Source organism: Gymnoscopelus microlampas (assembly GCF_963454915.1).
Source record: "Gymnoscopelus microlampas genome assembly, chromosome: 22".
NCBI classification, from domain to species: domain Eukaryota; kingdom Metazoa; phylum Chordata; class Actinopteri; order Myctophiformes; family Myctophidae; genus Gymnoscopelus; species Gymnoscopelus microlampas.
The window spans coordinates 16593518-16613310 of NC_139959.1; the positions used below are offsets into that span (position 1 = coordinate 16593518).

At 40.0% G+C, this 19793-nt stretch overlaps 2 protein-coding genes across 2 annotated transcripts; both read right to left on the reverse strand.

Moving 5' to 3' along the window:
* Positions 1 to 13: 13 nt before the first annotated feature.
* Positions 14 to 5737, reverse strand: cmbl (carboxymethylenebutenolidase homolog (Pseudomonas)). Its single transcript, XM_084047994.1, has 6 exons — positions 5688 to 5737; positions 2094 to 2308; positions 1859 to 1966; positions 1306 to 1448; positions 1063 to 1154; positions 14 to 492 (listed from the first exon to the last, which is right to left on the reverse strand). The coding sequence occupies exons 2-6, from the start codon at positions 2306 to 2308 to the stop codon at positions 313 to 315; spliced, it is 738 nt and encodes a 245-aa protein (XP_083904120.1). The 5' UTR covers positions 5688 to 5737; the 3' UTR covers positions 14 to 312.
* A 2040-nt stretch (positions 5738 to 7777) lies between these two features.
* On the reverse strand, positions 7778 to 19394 carry LOC311038530 (carboxymethylenebutenolidase homolog; the record flags this gene model as incomplete). The annotated part of the gene is made up of 6 exons (XM_084048104.1): positions 7778 to 7957; positions 8406 to 8497; positions 8902 to 9044; positions 9874 to 9981; positions 10221 to 10411; positions 19338 to 19394. 6 exons carry the CDS (start codon positions 19392 to 19394, stop codon positions 7778 to 7780), a joined length of 771 nt encoding a protein of 256 aa, XP_083904230.1.
* Between the last annotated feature and the right edge of the window lie 399 nt (positions 19395 to 19793).

The window sequence follows — 19793 nt, forward strand, 5'->3', positions numbered from 1 at the left end:
ATAAATGATATTGGTTATAAGAAATATTAATCAAGTGTATCCATACACTTAACACAAGTTTCTATGGCAAGTCATTTGTAGGACCATGATATAAGTCCACTTTTCATTCTGGCTAAAACAACTAATTGCTCTGTACAACAGCAAGGTATGCAGGCATGAAAAGGAATGTTGGTGGTAAAGTAAAATTATCTTGACAATATCCAAATCTTCCAAATGGGTAGATCTATTCACACTTCAGTTTATGAAACTGAAGTGTGAATAGGTGACATACAATGTTAACCTAACAAATCATCTGGGTTTTACACTGAAGCTCTACATGTATTTGTTCAGCCAGTTAAGCATATCTTTCCTAGCCTCCTGGATGCTGGGCTTGTCTGTGGGGTTGATGTCCTCTCTTTTGCGATGGACAAACCCATGACCCTGACCGGGGAAAATCTTCACTTGGTAGTCCACGGTGCATTTCTCCTTTAGTTTCGCCTCAAGGACACTTACCTGAGAAGACCACATTATAACTAGAGCATGACAAAAACAATATGAATGAAACCAGGTCTCTAGACTATATTAAAACCTTCCTACACAAAGGGTAGGAAGGTGCTGTGTATGTTATTTTAAAATGTTCTTGCCTCTAAAAGAGTTTGAGCAATTAATTGAACAATTTCTATGCTTTCCTCTGCCACTGAACTGAAACTTTTTTTTTTGTGTGTCCTGAGACTTAAATTATAATTGTATGCAATGGGTTGGCCAGGGGACACAGAAAAATCTGACCAAATGCCGAGTGGGTTAATTTCTTGGTATTAACGAGAGGAAGCAAGAGAACCTTTGTAAAGCCATAAAATGTCAAATTATATAAAGCAACTCATTCAATTCAACCCAACTTTGTTGTAATGTTACACTGCAAAAGTTCAGGTACATACAAAATTATATTACGAATTTAGAAATGATTGTGTATTAATAGTACAGGATAAAGTATATATATTATATAAACATACATACAGTACGTTTGTTTTTGTTGAATACAGCTAGAGTGGAAACGTGGAAAAAAGAATGTATGAACATACTAACCTGGTCCAATGGGATAACCTCATCTTTCTCACCGAAGATGAATAGTGTTGGAATCTTAAGCTCATATCTATCCTCCCTCTCCCGGATAATACCTGCCCCCATGGGAATGACAAAAACATATATCTGAAAGCTAGCAATTGTATAATGTGAAGATTCCTTTAACATAATATCTGTGCTTTAATGACATGCATTGTAATGGTAAATGGTAAAATTAAACAACCTATTGGGTATTATAGACATTACCATAAACTGAGACTCCAGCTTTGACCTCTGGATACTGCAGGGCCAGTAAGTGTGTAGCAACCCCTCCCCAGCAGAAGCCCACTGCTCCAATGTGTTTCGCCTGACATTGTTCCTTAAGAAATCTCAGCACTGCATCCACCTCTCTAGGCAGGAAACAGACAAAGGAGAAAGTTGAAGTAGTGAAGCAGGAATGTCACCATTTTAATTCTTTTCAATGTTGAGTTGATTTTATTGTATTTACCGCCTGACAAAATCCACATATTTGACTAAATTATGGTTGTTCTCCTACTGACTAAAAGTGTTTTGTTTTTTTCATTAAGAATATGGAGTAGAAGCTTAAAACCATAAATTAAAGCATATCAGTGAGTGGAACCAGGACGACCTGAGTGATGTGTGTCAAGCACTGCTATCATTTATGTCCTGAGCGGTGCTACCCAGGTATAGCTGAGCCTGATATAAAGCATTAAGAGGGGAAAAAGAGCTCTTTCAATTTAACTCAGTTTAATAACAATAAAAACTGACTGTTGAATTAGATAAATATGATAATAGTTACTTGTTGATGTTTGTGGGCTTCTTGTCCTCCAGCCACTCCTGAAATTTGGACCAATCGTGTGCAGGACTCCATGGTTCCTTCCCCACAAAGAAATCTGGGCAAACAGCACTGATCAATGGCACAACAGGAGAATAAATCAATCACCATTACAATATCAGACCGGTCAGCTTTTAAAAGTCTGCACTGTCTTGGAATGTCAGTGTGATTATTAAACATTAGATTTTATTTTACACACATGTATCCATTAGCAGCCAGCATATCAGCCATATATCTAGTATTGGGCAGCTGCCATCCAAATATGTCCTGTATGACAATGATGGCTCTGTCGGATGCAGTGGACGGCTTTACGACGTAAGCCTTGATGTGCTCTATTTGGACCTCCTGGCCGAGGGCCCCGTACTCCATCTGGTCACCAATATCACATGGGCATGGCCTTGCTTCATTTGCCATCTGTAATATACACAGAAATATAGCTTAATCAAACACTTATCAAATATGCATTTTTATTTATACGTTTTAACATACCCCCATCTCCATTCCCAAACCTTTTAGTAATTACTTCCAAACAAATTCTAAAATACACAAATACAACACAGTCACTAGGCAGGCTAGTGAGGCTAAAAATCTTCATATTTGTTGTTTACAAATCATGTTCTATTAATGTTTTTAATGTTGTGTTATACATGGGGGCCTCGTATAAGCCCTTTGGGCGTCTTGCCTCCTCCTGGCACTTTTCTTTTTGGGCGGTGCAACCGCCCCTATATGTGAGGTTTGGACATCGACCCAATTGCACCCCCCCAACCCTGCGCTGTGATTGGCCACCATTGTACCCCCCTAACCCTGCACCGTGATTGGCCACCATGACTCTATTCAGGACTGTGATTGGCTAGAAACACATGACACATGTGCATAGCCCTATAAATAGGACTATGCACTTAAAAAAAACACTCTTATGTTTTTAGCGGCGCTAGCCGCTCTATACCTGACTTTGTCCGTGTGCGTCAACGTTCTGATTGGTCAGGTGCGTCAACAAAGTGATTGGTCAAGCTTCACGTGACACATGGCTATAAACACATTATAAACATATATCGATGACAAAATGTATCAAAGGCGCCGCTACCTTCACACAGGGTGAATCACTTCCATCACTGTGATGACCACTGTGACCACACCGCCCACTTCACACTGGGTGTGATTTTTGAGTGGTGCCAACCATTCCTACATTTGACTTTGTCCGTGTGTCCGTATGTCCGTCCGTCCGTATGTCCGTCCGTATGTTTGAGCATGGCTGATTGGTCAAGCTTCACGTGACACGTGACAATATGTTGTCACGTGTCACGTGACAACATATTGTTGCTGATTGCGACACAAGGATGCAACCAGTTACACTTTCAAAGGCACCACTCTCTTCACACTGGGTGTGATTTTTATATTTTGTGTACTGTTTTTAGCGGCGCTGGCGCTCTATACCTGGCTCTATACCTGGCTTTTCCGTCAACGTTCTGATTGGTCAGGTCTGTCAACGTTCTGATTGGTCAGGCCCGCCAAGGTTCTGATTGGTCAGGTCCGTCAACGTTCTGATTGGTCAGGCCCGTCAAGGTTCTGATTGGTCAGGTCCGTCAACGTTCTGATTGGTCAGGCCCGTCGAGGTTCTGATTGGTCAGGTCCGTCAACGTTCTGATTGGTCAGGCCCGTCAAGGTTCTGATTGGTCAGGCCCGTCAAGGTTCTGATTGGTCAGGCCCGTCAAGGTTCTGATTTGTCAGGCAAGGGGACTATTCATGACATCACTATGATGTCATGAATATAGAATTAGATGTCTATATAAACAATGACTAAATAAACAATGAGTAATATCTAGAAATATTTAGTAATTATTACTCTCCGCCAGGAGAGTATTGTTATCACTGCGTTTTCACTTTCTAAACATGACACACCGATTGGTCAAGCCTCACGTGACACGTGAAATACTGTGATCTGATTGGCTAGTGACGCCACCGGGCCTATATATACATGGCATCACTCTGACAGTGTCTCCGCCACTGTCAGAGTGAGGTAAGACGGGAACCATGAAATGGCTGCATGGCTGATAGATAATTGGCAGATAGGACAGATAGGACATTTATATAGACAGGAGGGATATGACATAGGACACTTATACAGACAGGAGGGATAGGACACTCACACAGACAGAACGGAAGAGGACACTTACCCAGACAGGTTGGATAGGACACTTACATATACAAGAGGGATAGCGACCTATAAATACATGTGTCACTGTGATAAGCCAGATTCCAATACCGAAAATCCGGCCACTAGCTCACTCCCAGACCTTCGAACCAGAAGTAGTCAGGTAGTCGCGGTCCAATTGTTCCTATCTGTCTTATTGGACAGATAGGACAGATAGGACACTTATATAGACAGGAGGGATATGACACTTACATAGACAGGACGGATAGGACAGGAGGGATAGGACACTTACACAGACAGGACGGAAGAGGACACTTACCCAGACAGGATGGATAGGACACTTACATATACAAGAGGGATAGCGACCTTCGCGACCTTCGAACCAACACAAGTCTTCTGGCGGAGAGTTGTGCTCCGAGGAGCACTTTTTCTAGTTTCATTTTATTATTCATTTGGCTAAAGTCTCCTTCTAGGTAAGTTTTTAGCGGCGCTAAAAACTTATACCTATACCTGACTTTGGCCGTGTTCACCGTCAACGTTCTGATTGGTCAGACCCGTCAACGCTCTGATTGGTCAGACCCGTCAACGCTCTGATTGGTCAGACCCGTCAACGTTGGTCAGACCCGTCAACGCTCTGATTGGTCAGACCCGTCAACGTTCTGATTGGTCAGACCCGTCAACGCTCTGATTGGTCAGACCCGTCAACAAAGTGATTGGTCAAGCTGCACATGACACGTGTGTTTATAAACACATTATAAACACATATCGATGACAAAATGTATCAAAGGCGCCGCTACCTTCACACAGGGTGTGATTTTTTTGTACAGTTTTGACTAAATAAATCAAATCAAATCAAATCAAAATCTTGTACTGAGTAGTGAGGCGTTGGGTAAAAAAATAAGCAAGGGATAATGCATGGGGAGGTAGTCATTATTGAAATTTAAAGCCCGACAGGGCGATTAACCACCGAGGATATGCAGTGACTGAGTCATGCAATGGAGAGCAAACTTTGTCAAGCTGGATTAACACAGTCACAACAAGCTGCAGAGCAGGGAGGCAATTACTTGTGTTAACAATTTGTGTTAACATAATGTGCTAACAATGTGTGTCCATGTGTGACACAGTCTGACGACTTAAAAGTCCCCCAAGAGAGTGCCATTGTGTGTGTGTGTGTGTGTGTGTGTGTGTGTGTGTGTGTGTGTGTGTGTGTGTGTGTGTGTGTGTGTGTGTGTGTGCGTGTGTGTGTGCGCGCGTGTGTGTGTGCGTGCGTGCGTGCGTGCGTGCGTGCGTGAGAGAGAGAGAGAGAGAGAGAGAGAGAGAGAGAGAGAGAGAGAGAGAGAGAGAGAGAGAGACTGCTCAGATTGACATAACATTTTGAAGTCAAACAAACTCAATACGACGAATAAATGCCATCTGTGGATTTATGCATTGGTGTGGATTATACATACCTTTTCTTCATCTGAATACCCCAGATTTGGACTGCATATATAGCTAGCCTTGGATCAAGACTATCATAGTGAGTATCGAGTTTTACATTTGAAAGTAAAAGTCAGACTCGATAAAATACATCTATCTATGATAGTACTGATCCAAGGCTAGCACATAGCCTGCTTGCAGATAATGATCAGATCTCAAACTTACCTTATAGTTTCCGAGTGAGGAAAGTTTTCTTGAAGAAAACGACTGCTTTACGGTATGTTCAGAAGACAGATCATATGAATGGCTGGCTGAAACGTACGCCCCCCTTTACATGAAATCACATTTCGTCCAGAGTCAGACATAGCCCTGTACATGACTGTCATTATCATAACAGTCATGTATGAACTTCAACCTGGTGTTTGTACCTTTTCCCCTTTTGGCCCGTACATCTACATAAACGTTTACATTTCAAATATACAGTGCCTACCCCATGGCCACGGATGTTGCAATTCTGTACGGGCCCTCAAAAGTACCTGTATCTTCCGTATTGTTCAATAAAAAGCATTTTAATCCAATTGGTGGCCATTTTCTCATAGAGTTATAGTGTATTAGAGTGCAATACACCTCCCAACCGATAGGGTCGCGTAGTTGAACGCACACCGAGAAAATGGCCACCAATCTGATTTTTTTTAAATCATTGAAGAATACAGAGCATACGGGTACTTTTGAGGGCCCGTACATAATTATAACATCCGTTGCCATTGGGGCAAGCACTTTATATTTGAAATCCGAACGTTTGACATCATATGTATCAGGGCTAGTCCAGACAGTGCTATTTGACGAGTAAAGGACCATGTGTGTGTGTGTGTGTGTGTGTGTGTGTGTGTGTGTGTGTGTGTGTGTGTGTGTGTGTGTGTGTGTGTGTGTGTGTGTGTGTGTGTGTGTGTGTGTGTGTGTGTGCCATGATATGTGCAGGCTAGCCAGTCCATGTCTAAAGCAGCCGAGCCAGTCACACCATCAGATGAATCATGAATGTCACAGTCAACCACGAGCGGACCCAGCTGGAGTTGATTGACCCACAAAACAGATAGGCCTACTACTGCACTTGACTTGGAATAGAGGCTGAATTGACAGTGTCAGGGCTGTCTGCCACATGGCATATAGGCAGGACAGTGCTGTTAGATAGAATAATATCCCTTTGTTTGACATATTTTATCAAACAAATCCTCCATCTGATGAAAATGTTTAACTTTTGAAACGTGATCCTGCATGGTATTTAATATATTGAATGATAAACAAGTTTTCGTTTTCTTTGAAATAAGCTTAAATGGGGAGGTGATGGGATGAAATTTATTTTCTTTCATTTCAGCAGATTAAATATGAAGTTCTCGCACATGGTTTCCACGGCAATGGTGAACTGACCTATTGGGGTGTGTTTCGGGTGAAAAAGGTCAAAGTTCATAGAAATATGTGTTGAGTTGTGTAGGAGTGATTGTGAAGTGAGATTTGTCCAATTTGGTGCAGTAAAATGTTACCATAATGTTTACCAGTCAGAGAATATGACTTTCCTCACATGGTTTGAAAAGAAAAAGTGAACTCAGAAATCATTGGCCACTCAGGTGGCACATGTGCACATGTGAAGGCTCGGCCCTGTTCTACAAGGCAGTTCCCAGAACACTGTCCAAAACATTCTGCATACTATTATTTATTATTTGATACAAAATCCCTCCATCCCAGGACTGAAGTCAATAAAATGTTCTGTTCAAGTTGGTTTATTTGGTCATTTTTATTTGTATATGACATGGTGAGGTATGCATCACAGGTCTTACAGAACTTTGATCATAATCAAAAAGTGTGATAAACACGCACATGTATATGAATTAGAATGTAGTGGGTGCCCTACATACATTAGGTTACAAGATGCCTTGATTCGTATGCCCATATAAAATGCCCTACATTCAAATTGTAACCATACCACTTTTCATTCTGACTAAAATGACTAATTGCGTTGTCCAACAGCCTAAGCAGGTATGAAAAGGAAAGCATTGTTGGTGGTTAAGTAAAATATTTGTTATAACACCCAGATGTTCCAACATAAGTAAAAATCACCTCTATATAGAAAATCACCACCACCACCAGTAGTTCCCCAACACATCACAGCACTCTTAACTGCCCCCTCTAACAGGTATTTTGCCTTTCAGTTTACCATCCTATACCTTTAGTGTGAAAATATAACATGCAATGTTAGCCTGAACGATGTACGGGTAATTCTCCAAAATCTATTGGTATCAATTACTGCCACCCTTGAAGCTCTACATGCATTTGTTCAGCCAGTTGATCATGTCTTTCCTAGCCTCCTGGATCCTGGGCTTGTCTGTGGAGCTGATGTCCTCTCTTTTGCGATTGAAGAACCCATGGCCCTGACCGGGGAAAATCTTCACCTGGAAGTCCACGGCGCATTTCTCCTTTAGTTTTGCCTCAAAGACACTTACCTGAGGAGACCACATTATAACCAGAGAATGTGAGACATGGGTGTCATGTGCATGACCAAGCATCACCCATAGGAGTTTGTCACCTCCAAATAAGTTTGTTGAGCAAGTAATTGAACCACTTCTATGCTTTTGTTTGCCACTGAGGAAGTGAACATTTTTAGTACCCTGAGAGTACATTTTTATAATAATTGTATGCAATGAGTTGGTCCAGAGGACACAGAAAGACAGGACAAATGTCAAGTGGGTTCATTTCTTAGTATTAACAAGAGGAAGTATGCAAGAGAACATTTGTAAAGCCATATAAAATGGCTAATCTGTCATTCTGAACATATCATTTAATTGAATTGTGTTTTTTTTATTTTTTTATTAAAAACATGAATACTTGGTGGAGCAAAAAAGAAAGAATAGTGCAAGTGTACATAGTATATCCTTTATTAAACATACTAACCTTGTCCAATGGGATAACCGTATCTTTCTCCCCAAAGATGAACAGTGTTGGACACTTGAGCTCATGTATGTTCTCCCTGTCCTTGACGATACCTGCCATGGGAATGACAAAAACATATCTCACAAAGCTGGCAAGTATACTGGAGATTGCTTTACATGTTTGTAAAATAATTGTAATTCTCATCACTTCATAACATATCTGAAAATATACACCGTATATCTGTACAGCATAATATCCATGCTTTGTTGACAGAGGACATTGTCTTCTGGAAAGCACTTTGGGTCAACTGCTGTTGTTCTTAAACATGCTAAATACATAAACTTGACTTGACTTGACATTGTAATTACAGCATAGTAGCTATTGTAATTGTGAAGTCACGACACAGCGAGAATGTTTTCCCCACAGATGTCAGTCGACCAAAGTGATGAGTGCAGATGATGGAATGTCAATTAACAGCTTTTCAGTTACATTATTAATTAGGCACCAATCACATTACCATAGACTGAGACTGCAGCTTTGACCTCTGGATACTGCAGGGCCACTAAGTGTGCAGCAACCCCTCCCCAGTTCATGCCCACTGCTCCGATGCGCTTCGCCTGACATTGTTCCTTCAGGAATCTCAGCACTGCATCCACCTCCCTAGGCAGGAAACACACATTTTATTTACCACCTGACAAATTCCACATATTAGGCCAGAGTCGCCAGACCTTATCCGCTGACACTGCTGACCCTCCTCCCAGCTGTCACCCATGAGCTTCGAGTGTAATCTAATCTAATTAATGTTGCCTCTGTGAGTACATATTCAAAAACAATGTCAACTGTATAATTTACTCTGGTCCCCTGCCAAATATAACAAATGATGGCATGTACAGCCATAGCCGTATGTCATGATTCAACCACTGGTTGTCGAGGTGGTTTCCACATAATAACATGGCCTTTATAAATATAGCATTTATAAATTGATTGATTGATTGATTGAATATGTTATTAGCAGTTTGCAAAAAAAAGCATAGAGGCTGGTGATACTGTACTTCTTTGTCCACGAGCCATGCGCACGTGCAGGGGTGCATGCATGTCTCAGAAAGTGACACAATGAAATGCGCACGCTCCTTGCTGTGTAGTTTTCATTTGTCCACGCATGTGCAGTAGGGCGCTGGTTGGGTGCCCTAGTGGTCAAAGTCTAAGGCAAAATGTGACCTTTAATCAAGTTTAAAAAATGTATGACACTTGAAAGCATGAAAGCTAGCCTGATCAATATCTATATATCCACGAGTGGAACCAAGAGGACCTGAGTTTTTCAAGACTGTCATGATAGACTTTCCTGTGTCAAGGATTGCTATCATTTATGTCCTGAGTAGTAAAACCCAGATCTATTATGTAATATAGAGTATTATTACAAAAATGGCGCTCTTTCAATTTCCTAACTCAGTTTAGTAAGATAAGATTAGTTGAATATGATGATAGTTACTTGCTGATGTCTGTGGGGTTCCTGTCTTCCAGCCAATTGATGATTTTGGACCAATCATGTGTAGCACTCCATGGTTCCTTCCCCACAAAGAAATCCGGGCAAACAGCACTGATAATGGCACAACGGGAGAAGAAGTCACCATTACATTATCAGACCGGTCAGTCAACATAAGCTACACAACATACAACATAGAACATTAAAAAAAAAAGGTTTACTGCAAAATGAACAATCTGTCAAGTCTTTGTATCGTATGTTTTTGAGAGCACAGCTCTCATGTTTTAACAGCAGCTTTTAGAAGTCTGCATTGTCAATGTTAGTGTGATTATTAAACATTAGATTTTACACACATGAATCCATTAGCAGCCAGCATATCAGCTAGATATCTGGTATTAGGAGACTTCCACCCGTAGATGTCCTGCCCAACAATGACGGCTTTGTCAGAAGCACTGGACGGCTTTACGACGTAAGCCTTGATGTGCTCTATTTGGACCTCCTGGCCAAGGGTCCCGTACTCCGACTTGTCACTGACATCTGCCATCTGTAATAAACACATTGTGCACAGAAAGATAGTTATCTTATTTGATGTGATCAAGCAGAGGTCAGACACCTGGAGGATGCTACACTAGATGCCATCTACTTTGCCAAGAGACACACAAGAGTCATCAAGTGTGATGACAGTGACATTCTTGTGTTGTTATTTTATTATGCAAGTTGCAGCCAGGCTCAGCTTCTGCCCTGATGCACAATGGCCATACTGTAGAGGCAAAGCGTTTTGTGCCAATCAATACAAAATGTGAACAGCTGGGGGAAGCTTTTTATCATGTGCCTTCCTTGTCTTCCCTCAGAGCTGGCGAAAACTTCTGGGAACTCAGATTATGTCTTCCCTTGCCATCCCTGATGGGCTACAGTATTTGAAATGACAGAGGCAAGGCAAGGCAAGTTTATTTGTAGCATTTCAACAACAAGGCAATACAATGTGCCTCTGTCCCCCTACCCAGCAGGTCCGGTGCATCACAGGAGAAGGACAATGGCAACAGAGGTAAGAAGGGGGTAAGAAGGAGGCACCGGAGTAATTGCTTTTTTATTAAGGTGCCAAGTACAAATTACAGGACTGTAATTTGTATTCTGCACCTTGATAAAAAGCAGTACATTTATCCAAGTTGCTCCTGTGCCTCCTTCTTACAATCTAAAAGGATATTTGAATACAGTAATAACAAAACAAGTAGAAAAAGAGAGTACTGTGCAGAAGAATTTCCTTAAAAAAATATATATATATATACAAATAACCCACTCTTATAATAATATAACAGTTTTGGTACACATAAAAAGTCATTTTTGGGTAATTGGTCTCCCCACTTTAATATTGACAGACAGCCTATATATACATATATTATATGCATAGACTACCTGGGTTTTCATTTTCCTTTTCAATTTCCGCCTATAATTAATCTGTTTAAGTGCTCATTTCAAAACTGGATAAATGTATTGATGAAATATTTGCTTCACTGTCTGTTAAAAACCAGTACAAACCTGGTGCAATTATAATAATTAATTGATACAAGTGATAACAAAGTCAGATGCCTTTTGAAGATTTCCACTATTTTTGGGGGGCAATTCAATTAACTCATTTTGTTGTAAAATATTTGTATACAACAATCCATAAAAAATATAAATAGACTAGGCCTATTACAATTATATATATAAAAAAGCATGGTTGTGCTTTGTTCTACCTTAGGGTATCTCAAAAACCAAAGCCTGTAAGAGATTTGTTCCTATACTATTTGCAAATGTTCAGATCTTTTGATTGATTGATCGAATACTTTATTAGACAGAAATGCAAACTGCACAAGTACAGTTATACACTTGGTCTAAAAGGATTGACACAAAAAAAAGTCCTAGTGGACTTGTTTCCATTGAGGTCCTATGTATTCAATTCATCAAAATAACATAAAAGTAACACAAAATATAAAGCACTATATGTTCAGAGTAGGAAAATGGGGGGGGGGGGGGGGGTAACTTACCTTATAGTTTCTGTGTGAGGAAAGCTTCAAGAAGACTTCAAGAGCAAAACACAATATGGTACCTGTATGTTCAGAAAGACCGTTTATATGTACGGCCTACAACTACGCCCCTTTACAATGCACACACCCCCAATCACATTTCTTCCGGTAATAAATACGTTCCTAAAGTGCTTTAGGACGATTACATACAATGTTTTTTTTTTGCAGTGACGCCATCACATGAATGATGACTGTCCAGTGGTGGAAAATAACTAAGTACATTGTACTTTTACTCCACTGTAATTATTTGACAACTTTAGTTACTGCGTTGTGAAACATACCTTAACCACTGACCTACAAGCTCACAACGCGTCGCAAAGAAGCTTGTAGATCTGCTATTTTCAAAGGATTTTTATACATTTTGAAACATGTGAAATAGGATATTGTGCATAATGAATACTTTTACTTTTAGTACTTAAAGGGATATATCATTTGATGACCGGTAGGCAGTGGTTCCGATAGGAGACACAAAGGAGACTCTTTGTGTCTCCTACCTGAACCGCTGCCGGTCATCAAATTTTTGACATAGGAATGCGACAAAAAAAAGTTATTTTTTATCCCTTTAAGTATATTTTGACGCCAATACTTTTGCACCTTTACCCAAGTAAATGTTTAATTCCGGACTTTTACTTACAACAGAGTATTTCTATATGGCGGTATTGATACTTTTACTTAAGTAAAACATGTGTAGTACTTCTTCCACCACTGCATCTCAAAAGGCACCACTGAGATTCGAACTCAGGATCTCCTGTTTACTAGACAGGCGCTTTAACCATCTAAGCCATGGCGCCGGTGCCACATGAAGGAGATTGTATGATAATTTCTTGGCATCCTCACATTATAGGTTTTCACTTGTAAATGTGTGTGTTGTGTAAAAAGTAGATATGAAAAAAAAAATCTAATTTAAAATTTAAAGTGCTTACCACATGGCCATGGATGTTAAAATGATGTACGGGCCCGTTAAGTGCCCGTGTTTTCCGTTTTGTTCAATAAAAAAATATTTTAATCCGATTGGTGGCCATTTTCTCCGTATGCTTTCAACTGATCCTACTGGTTGGGAGGTGTATTGCACTCTGATACATTATAACTCTATGAAAAAATGGCCACCAATCGGATTAAAATGCTTTTTATTGAACAATACGGAAGATACGGGTACTTTTGAGGACACGTATATTATTTTAACATCCGTGGCCATGGGGTAGGCACTTTATATTTGAGATTTGAACGTTTATGTAGATGTGCGGGTTAAAAAGAGAGAAAGTGCAAACACCAGGTTGAAGTTCATCCATGACGATCGTGACAGACGACCGTCGTGTGATCCATGGCTAACGCACCCCCCCCCCCCCCCCCAAACCCACAAACCAATATTCATATAACATTGCATTGTCAACATTGCAAAATAAACATCATACACTTTCACTGGAAACCAAGCTTACAGTGTTTGTTATTAACTGTTGTGAGCGGGGTTTGGGGGTCCCTCCCCCAAAACGTTTTAACAGAGTAGATGTAATTTCCTGTATTTTGGTGAATTTTGTGAGTTTAGTACTTTTATCAGGCTTGCTTTACTAGTATTGGAAAACTATGGGTACAATTTCATCCATTAAAATGCTAAAAGTAGGCCTACAGAAATTGATTTGATGAGTGAAGCAATGTAAGACCCATCTTTACTAATAACCATTCATTACTTAAAAGTTAATATCTCTGTATGATGGCATGCACTGATCACAACCCCCAAGCGGGGGGTTCGGGGGTCCTCCCCCTGAAAACTTTTAACATAGTAGATGTAATTTCCTGTGTTCTGAGGAATTTGGGGAGTTTGATACCGAATCTAGGAGAAATCCAGGGGAAATGACAATGCAGGAGACGTGAGTCGAAATCCAGGAGACCCCTGCAGCATCCAGGAGTGTTGGCAGCCCTGGTGTGTGTGTGTGTGTGTGTGTGTGTGTGTGTGTGTGTGTGTGTGTGTGTGTGTGTGTGTGTGTGTGTGTGTGTGTGTGTGTGTGTGTGTGTGTGTCTGTGTGTGTGTGTGTGTGTGTCTGTGTGTGTGTGTGTCTGTGTGTGTGTGTGTGTGTGTCTGTGTGTGTGTGTGTGTCTGTGTGTGTGTCTGTGTGTGTGTGCGTGCGTGCGTGCGTGCGTGCGTGCGTGCGTGCGTGCGTGCGTGCGTGCGTGCGTGCGTGCGTGCGTGCGTGCGTGCGTGCGTGCGTGCGTGCGTGCGTGCGTGCGTGAGTAAATTTGCAATTCAACATTCCACATGACAAACATTTGTTTTTGATTATAACATTTTTCTTTTTAATGTAATTAATCAGCCAGAACAGGCTAGTGTTAGGTTAAGGTTATAGGTCAAGGAGTCTAATTCCTTGAATGTAGGCTACCATATACAGGAACTTTATGTAGTTATATATTGCAGGGAAGGAGGTGTGCTTTGGCCAGTGTTCCAATTCTGAATTAGGGTTTAGCTTAAGATTTAGGTTAAGGTTAGGGTTAGGGGTTAAGGGTGGGGTTAGGAGTTAGTGTTGGGGTTGGGGTTATGGTTTATTTTAACCACATGAACCCTAGCGTCCCTATTCTGGGAAGAAAGAAAAGGTTTCTTGAGAGAATGTCATGTCACTTGAAGAACCACTGATGCTGTCACCTGTCACATATTTTTGTCCTTGAGTCAGCTATGTATACTGAACAGTAGGCCTAAGTGAGTCAAATAAATAAAGCAAAGGAATTCTGTCTGTTTTCTTGTCCCTGCGACATACTAGCGTCATGTCCAGGGGCTGTACGTGTACATCAAGCTGCCTCACGCTAAGAAAACAGGAGATAGAGGCTCCTGCCCCATGGGCCTTAGGGCTCGGCAAGGCTTACTTATACTATGTAGGCCTAAGTGAGTCAAATAAATAAAGGAAAGGACATTCTGTCTGTTCTCGTTCTCATTATACCACGTACACCTAGCCCAATTAGGCTTATTTGGGCTTATCATTCAGTTTAATTTAGAATACTGCATGAAGCCAAAATAATTATGTTTTTATTGAAGTCAGTAGCTCTCTTTTGGCTGTAGCCAACTATGTATTTAGTCGGCTACAGCCAACTATATAGGTCTCTCATTTGCTTTTTTAACTTCAGTATCAGCATACTTATTTTTCTCTGTTGCCTTTGACTGATGGAACATTAGGTTGTCCTGTCTCCTAAGCTTTCACTTGGTGAGAGAACTCTGGTGAGTCAAGAGGTCACAGTTCATATCAATCTATTCCCTTTGTTGCCACTGTAGCTCCATCTGATCTGAAGGGCTATCCAGTTGAGGGAACTCCAAAAACTAGGGGTAGGGACAAGGGGAAGATTGGGATTGGGACATTTCGAGATAAGTAGCCTATTCCTACCCTTAAAGGGTTAGTTCAGATTTTTTGAGTATTTTCTGTAGGAAATACTTACCATTAATGTAGTGGTTGCAAAGGTATTAATTGATTGCCCGAGTCCCGTGGTCAGAGTTATGGTCCGTTTCTGATAAATATGAAGTAGTTCCGGTAGATTAGTAGATTTGGAGGGGGCCGCTCATTAAAAATAAATAAATAAAAAAAACTAACGTCATTTGTATTGTTGACCTATTTCTACCATATAGAGCAGGTTTCGTTCAATTTCGACCCCTCTGTCACATGGTACTAATGTTTGTGTCCAGAATCACTGCGCCGCGGCAGCCTACTCACGCACAAAATATGTTACACAAAAAATAGTACCATGTGACAGAGGGGTCGAAATTGAACGAAACCTGCTCTATATGGTAGAAATAGGTCAACAATACAAATGACGTTAGTTTTTTAAATGTATTTATTTTGAATGAGCGGCCCCCACCAAATCCACTAATCTACCGGAACTACATTCATATTTATCAGAAACGGACCATAACTCTGACCACGGGACTCGGGCAATCAATTAATACCTTTGCAACCACTACATTAATGGTAAGTATTTCCTACAGAAAATACTCAAAAAATCTGAACTAACCCTTTAATATTGCTGCGTTCACACTAGCACGGACAAAAGCTACAAAACGACCAAGCATGGTCAGCTACATTCATTGATGCTGAGTCGTTGTTAAAAGTACAAGCCACACTGCGTAAATGAAAGGGGTAGTGTTACATAGCACAGGGAACTGTTCTTCCTTATGGAACAGAGCAGGAATTGTGGAGAGAGAGAAGGGGAGTGGAAATAGTTAAATAACATATTGATTGATGTTTCACTGCGTCATTGGAACACAGAAAAAAAGTTGAAGCCAGCTCAACTTTTTGACATCCGTCATGCAGTGACACGTGTCAGGCATCAGTTTGTATGTCGCTGACTTCCATTGCAAATTACTTGCAGGTTAGCCTGTTGCTTTGTTGCCGCAGAATCAGTCATTAGCCTATTTCGATAAAGTTTCTCACAATTTTTTGAAAGCCTCCTATTATTTTGAGGATTTGAGATACAAAGTCATAATTCTGATATACTATGTAAACTATGTCATTCCGAGCATCTCATGGGATGTTTTTTTATGTTTCATCACATTGAAGGTCTATTTATCCAATGTCACCTCAGTGAAAACCATTCCAGCCTGTTCTAGACCAGTGGAGTCAGAGGTTAACCAGTTTTTCAGGCTGAGATGCAGTTATTATTATTTTACTGTCAAAGCGCAAAGAACTACTTGACCGAAACGTCTCAGCCTGCTTATAACTTGGCCATGACTGGCACCATTAAAAAGGACCTTCAAGTACCTACTCTAACTAGCTAATAATGGAAAGGCAAAAAATGAGGGTCGAGCCGTGGTGGACTGTCTGTCCACTGACCATGGTCTCTTCAAAATAAAAGACAACTGGGCAGAGGGTACTCAAGAGTCGGTGTGGTGTCTGGCCAGTATCGTACATATTATAATATGTTAGTATAATTCTGATTACATTTGTATGATGTATAATATAATCTATAATATAGCCTCCTCTCCAATTTAACTAACTTTACCGCTGTCTTCAATACCCTGTAGGTCTTATTACTTTTTTGGTTAAAACAAAATGTTTTTTTTTGTTAAAAGGTTAAAGCTCTATATTGTGATAGTAATCATAGTGTTCAGTAACAGGGGTCTCCCCGTCTCTCCAGCTAGTAAAAAGAAAAATATGTTCAGTTGGGCCAATTTTATCCAATCAGGAGAGAGAGAGAGCCCATTTACTGTATCAGCTCCTGTTCCAATTTTAACTGCTATCTTTTCTAAAGTACAGGCTAAACTGTTGCACCCTTCTTTGTCCTTTGTTCAGGGTTGACTGCAGGTGCGGTGGTCTCAAAAACATAAAGGAAAACTGTCAGAAAAAGACTCCCTCTCTACATTTTAAGTAAGACCCCTTAGACAGAGACTAAGAAAATAGTTTTTCTTTTCTTTTAACATGCTCATGAAGTGATCTGTGCTTTAAGTGAGCACAGCGCATTGCACATTTCACTTTGAGCTCAGAGCACTTTAAGCATGAAAAGAAAAACTATTTTTTTTAGTCTCTGTCTAAGGAAACTGCAAGCCTTTAGACAGAGAACATGTTTTCCCCATCACTTCTATATTTCACTTTTTCTTTTTCTTATCCTGACCTGTATGAGTTATCTCTCCTGGTTGTGTATCAATCTGAAACTAGTTGTTTCCTTAAAGGAGGAGTTCACCCAAAAGATTACTTATTTTCTATCAATTGCACACCCCATGAAGCCTTGAATTCATGGATTTGTTTTTGTTTTTGTCGCATTCTTAAGCCAATAATTTGATGACTAGGTGTTTTTCCGGTAGGAGACACAAATAATCTACTTTGTGTCTCCTACCGGATACATTAGCCGGAAGGAGACAGGAATCAAATTATTAGCTTAGGAATGCAACAAAAACTTTTTAAAAAATCATGAATTCAAGGCTTCATGGGGTGTGCAATTGATAGAAAATAAGTATTTTTTTGGGTGAACTACGTACTCCTTTAAGAGCTCGAGAGGATGGAAGAAGAGTAGGCGCCTGAGAAGTCTGGGCTCCTATATAAAATGTGAAAAAGTAGCCTACAGCAGTTGTTCTCAACCTTTTCAGGCCGTGACCCCCCAAAAGAATCCTATTTGAACTGGAGAGCCCCAAAATAATCATAATTGAGTTGAGGCATTACATTTAGTTTGACTTGGTTCCACAGATAAATATTGTGAATGCATCGCACACAATTTTAGATCAGCTATTTTCAAACATTTTGCCTCTGTCTTATATTATTTGATAATTTAGCCAATGTTTGACCAGTTTTTGTAGTAGTTTGCTGATTACTTTTGATGTAGTAATGGTCTTTTTTATTTCATGCGTTCGGAAATTGCGCACCGGAGCGCACTTGCCTATTAGTTTGTATTGGCCAGTGCGCTCATTGCATTTCCGAACGCACCCTTCTTCTTTTTGAGGTATTAAAAAGGTTTTGTAGCAATTTGTAGCAATTATTGAAATATTAGGGCTTAAATGTCATATGTTCAAGCATGTTCAAATCATGGCTACTTTACATGACCATTTTTCAAAGCATACATGTATTTATTAAAAAAAGAAGAAAAATCTTCCGGTTACAAAAAATGAAAACTTGAATTCCGAAAAGGAGTTATTCTTTTTTGGTTTGTAGCCACAACTTTCATACATAAGTAATTGTGTTAGTAAAAATTATCAATTTGTGTATCTGATTATTTTATGTATAACCACGTGACACCAACAGTCGCGGACGTTTTCCTGCCGTAAAATTAAACGTTTCACCGAAATCGGTGACCTATAAAATACTGTGACTCCAGGACTGTGTGTGCACGCATGTAAGCACAACAAACACAACTGTCTGGCAATGAACAGTGGTGTAAGTACATTACTCAAGTACTGTACTTAAGTTTAAAAATAAAAAAAAAGTATATTTACTTTACTGGAGTGTTTCTAATTTTCAGTTATTTTACTTCTACTCCACTACATCTCAGAGGCAAATATTGTACTTTTTACTCCACTTTACAGTTACTTGAAAACTTTCGTGGTACTTTGTGGATTTTATTATTTATTACAAAACATACATTAACCACTTCAGTTCGGCCATTTGAAAATAGCTGATTTACAAGCTCACAATGCGCATTGTGAGCTTGTAGATCTGCTATTTTCAAAAGATTTTCATACCATTTATACATTAACGTGTGAAATGGGACATTCTGCATAATGAGTACTTTCTACTTTTGGTACTTAAAGTATATTTTGATAACTTTTGCACCTTACTCAAGTACATTTTGAATCAGGACTTTTACTTGTAACAGAGTATTTCTACATTGCGGTATTGATACTTTTACTTAAGTAAACCATGTAAGTATTTTTTCCACCACTGATAAATATCCATATTTAGATTTGTTTTTCTTGTCTTAAGACAATGTAGCGATTTCCGGATTCACCGTAGTCGATAGGTCACCAATTTGCGTGTAGCGCTCGACCTGAACGCTGCCGTACATGGAGCGTTCTGTGACAGGAGATGTGGGTAGCAGGCAGCGTTGCCATGTCAGTTTATTATAAGCGACTTTGGGCTTATTTTTCTGCAAAGTTGCTTGTAAATGTTGGTAGTTGCGGGTTGCGATTTTTTTGGCTTGTTTCTAAAGTGTAGTTTCTTATTTGGGCTTGTTTCTAAAGTGTAGTTGCGTATTTGGGCTTGTTTCTAAAGTGTAGAACTTTGCTTAGTTATTTGAGCTTTTTTCTAAAGTGTAGTTGCTTATTTGGGCTTGTTTCTAAAGTGTAGTTGCTTATTTGGGCTTGTTTCTAAAGTGTAGTTGCTTATTTGGGCTTGTTTTAAAGTGTAGTTGCTTATTTAGGCTTTTTTCTAAAGTGTAGTTGCTTTAAGGCTTGTTTCGAAACAT

Excerpts from the sequence above, each read along its gene's own strand:
- cmbl (XM_084047994.1), bottom strand. The coding sequence starts at position 2,308 with ATGGCAAATGAAGCAAGGCCATGCCCATGTGATATTGGTGACCAGATG. Across the intron at positions 1,967-2,093 it reads CTGGCTGCTAATGGATACAT|TGCTGTTTGCCCAGATTTCT; the intron begins GTGTGTAAAATA and ends GCCATTGATCAG. Across the intron at positions 493-1,062 it reads AGGTTATCCCATTGGACCAG|GTAAGTGTCCTTGAGGCGAA; the intron begins GTTAGTATGTTC and ends TGGTCTTCTCAG.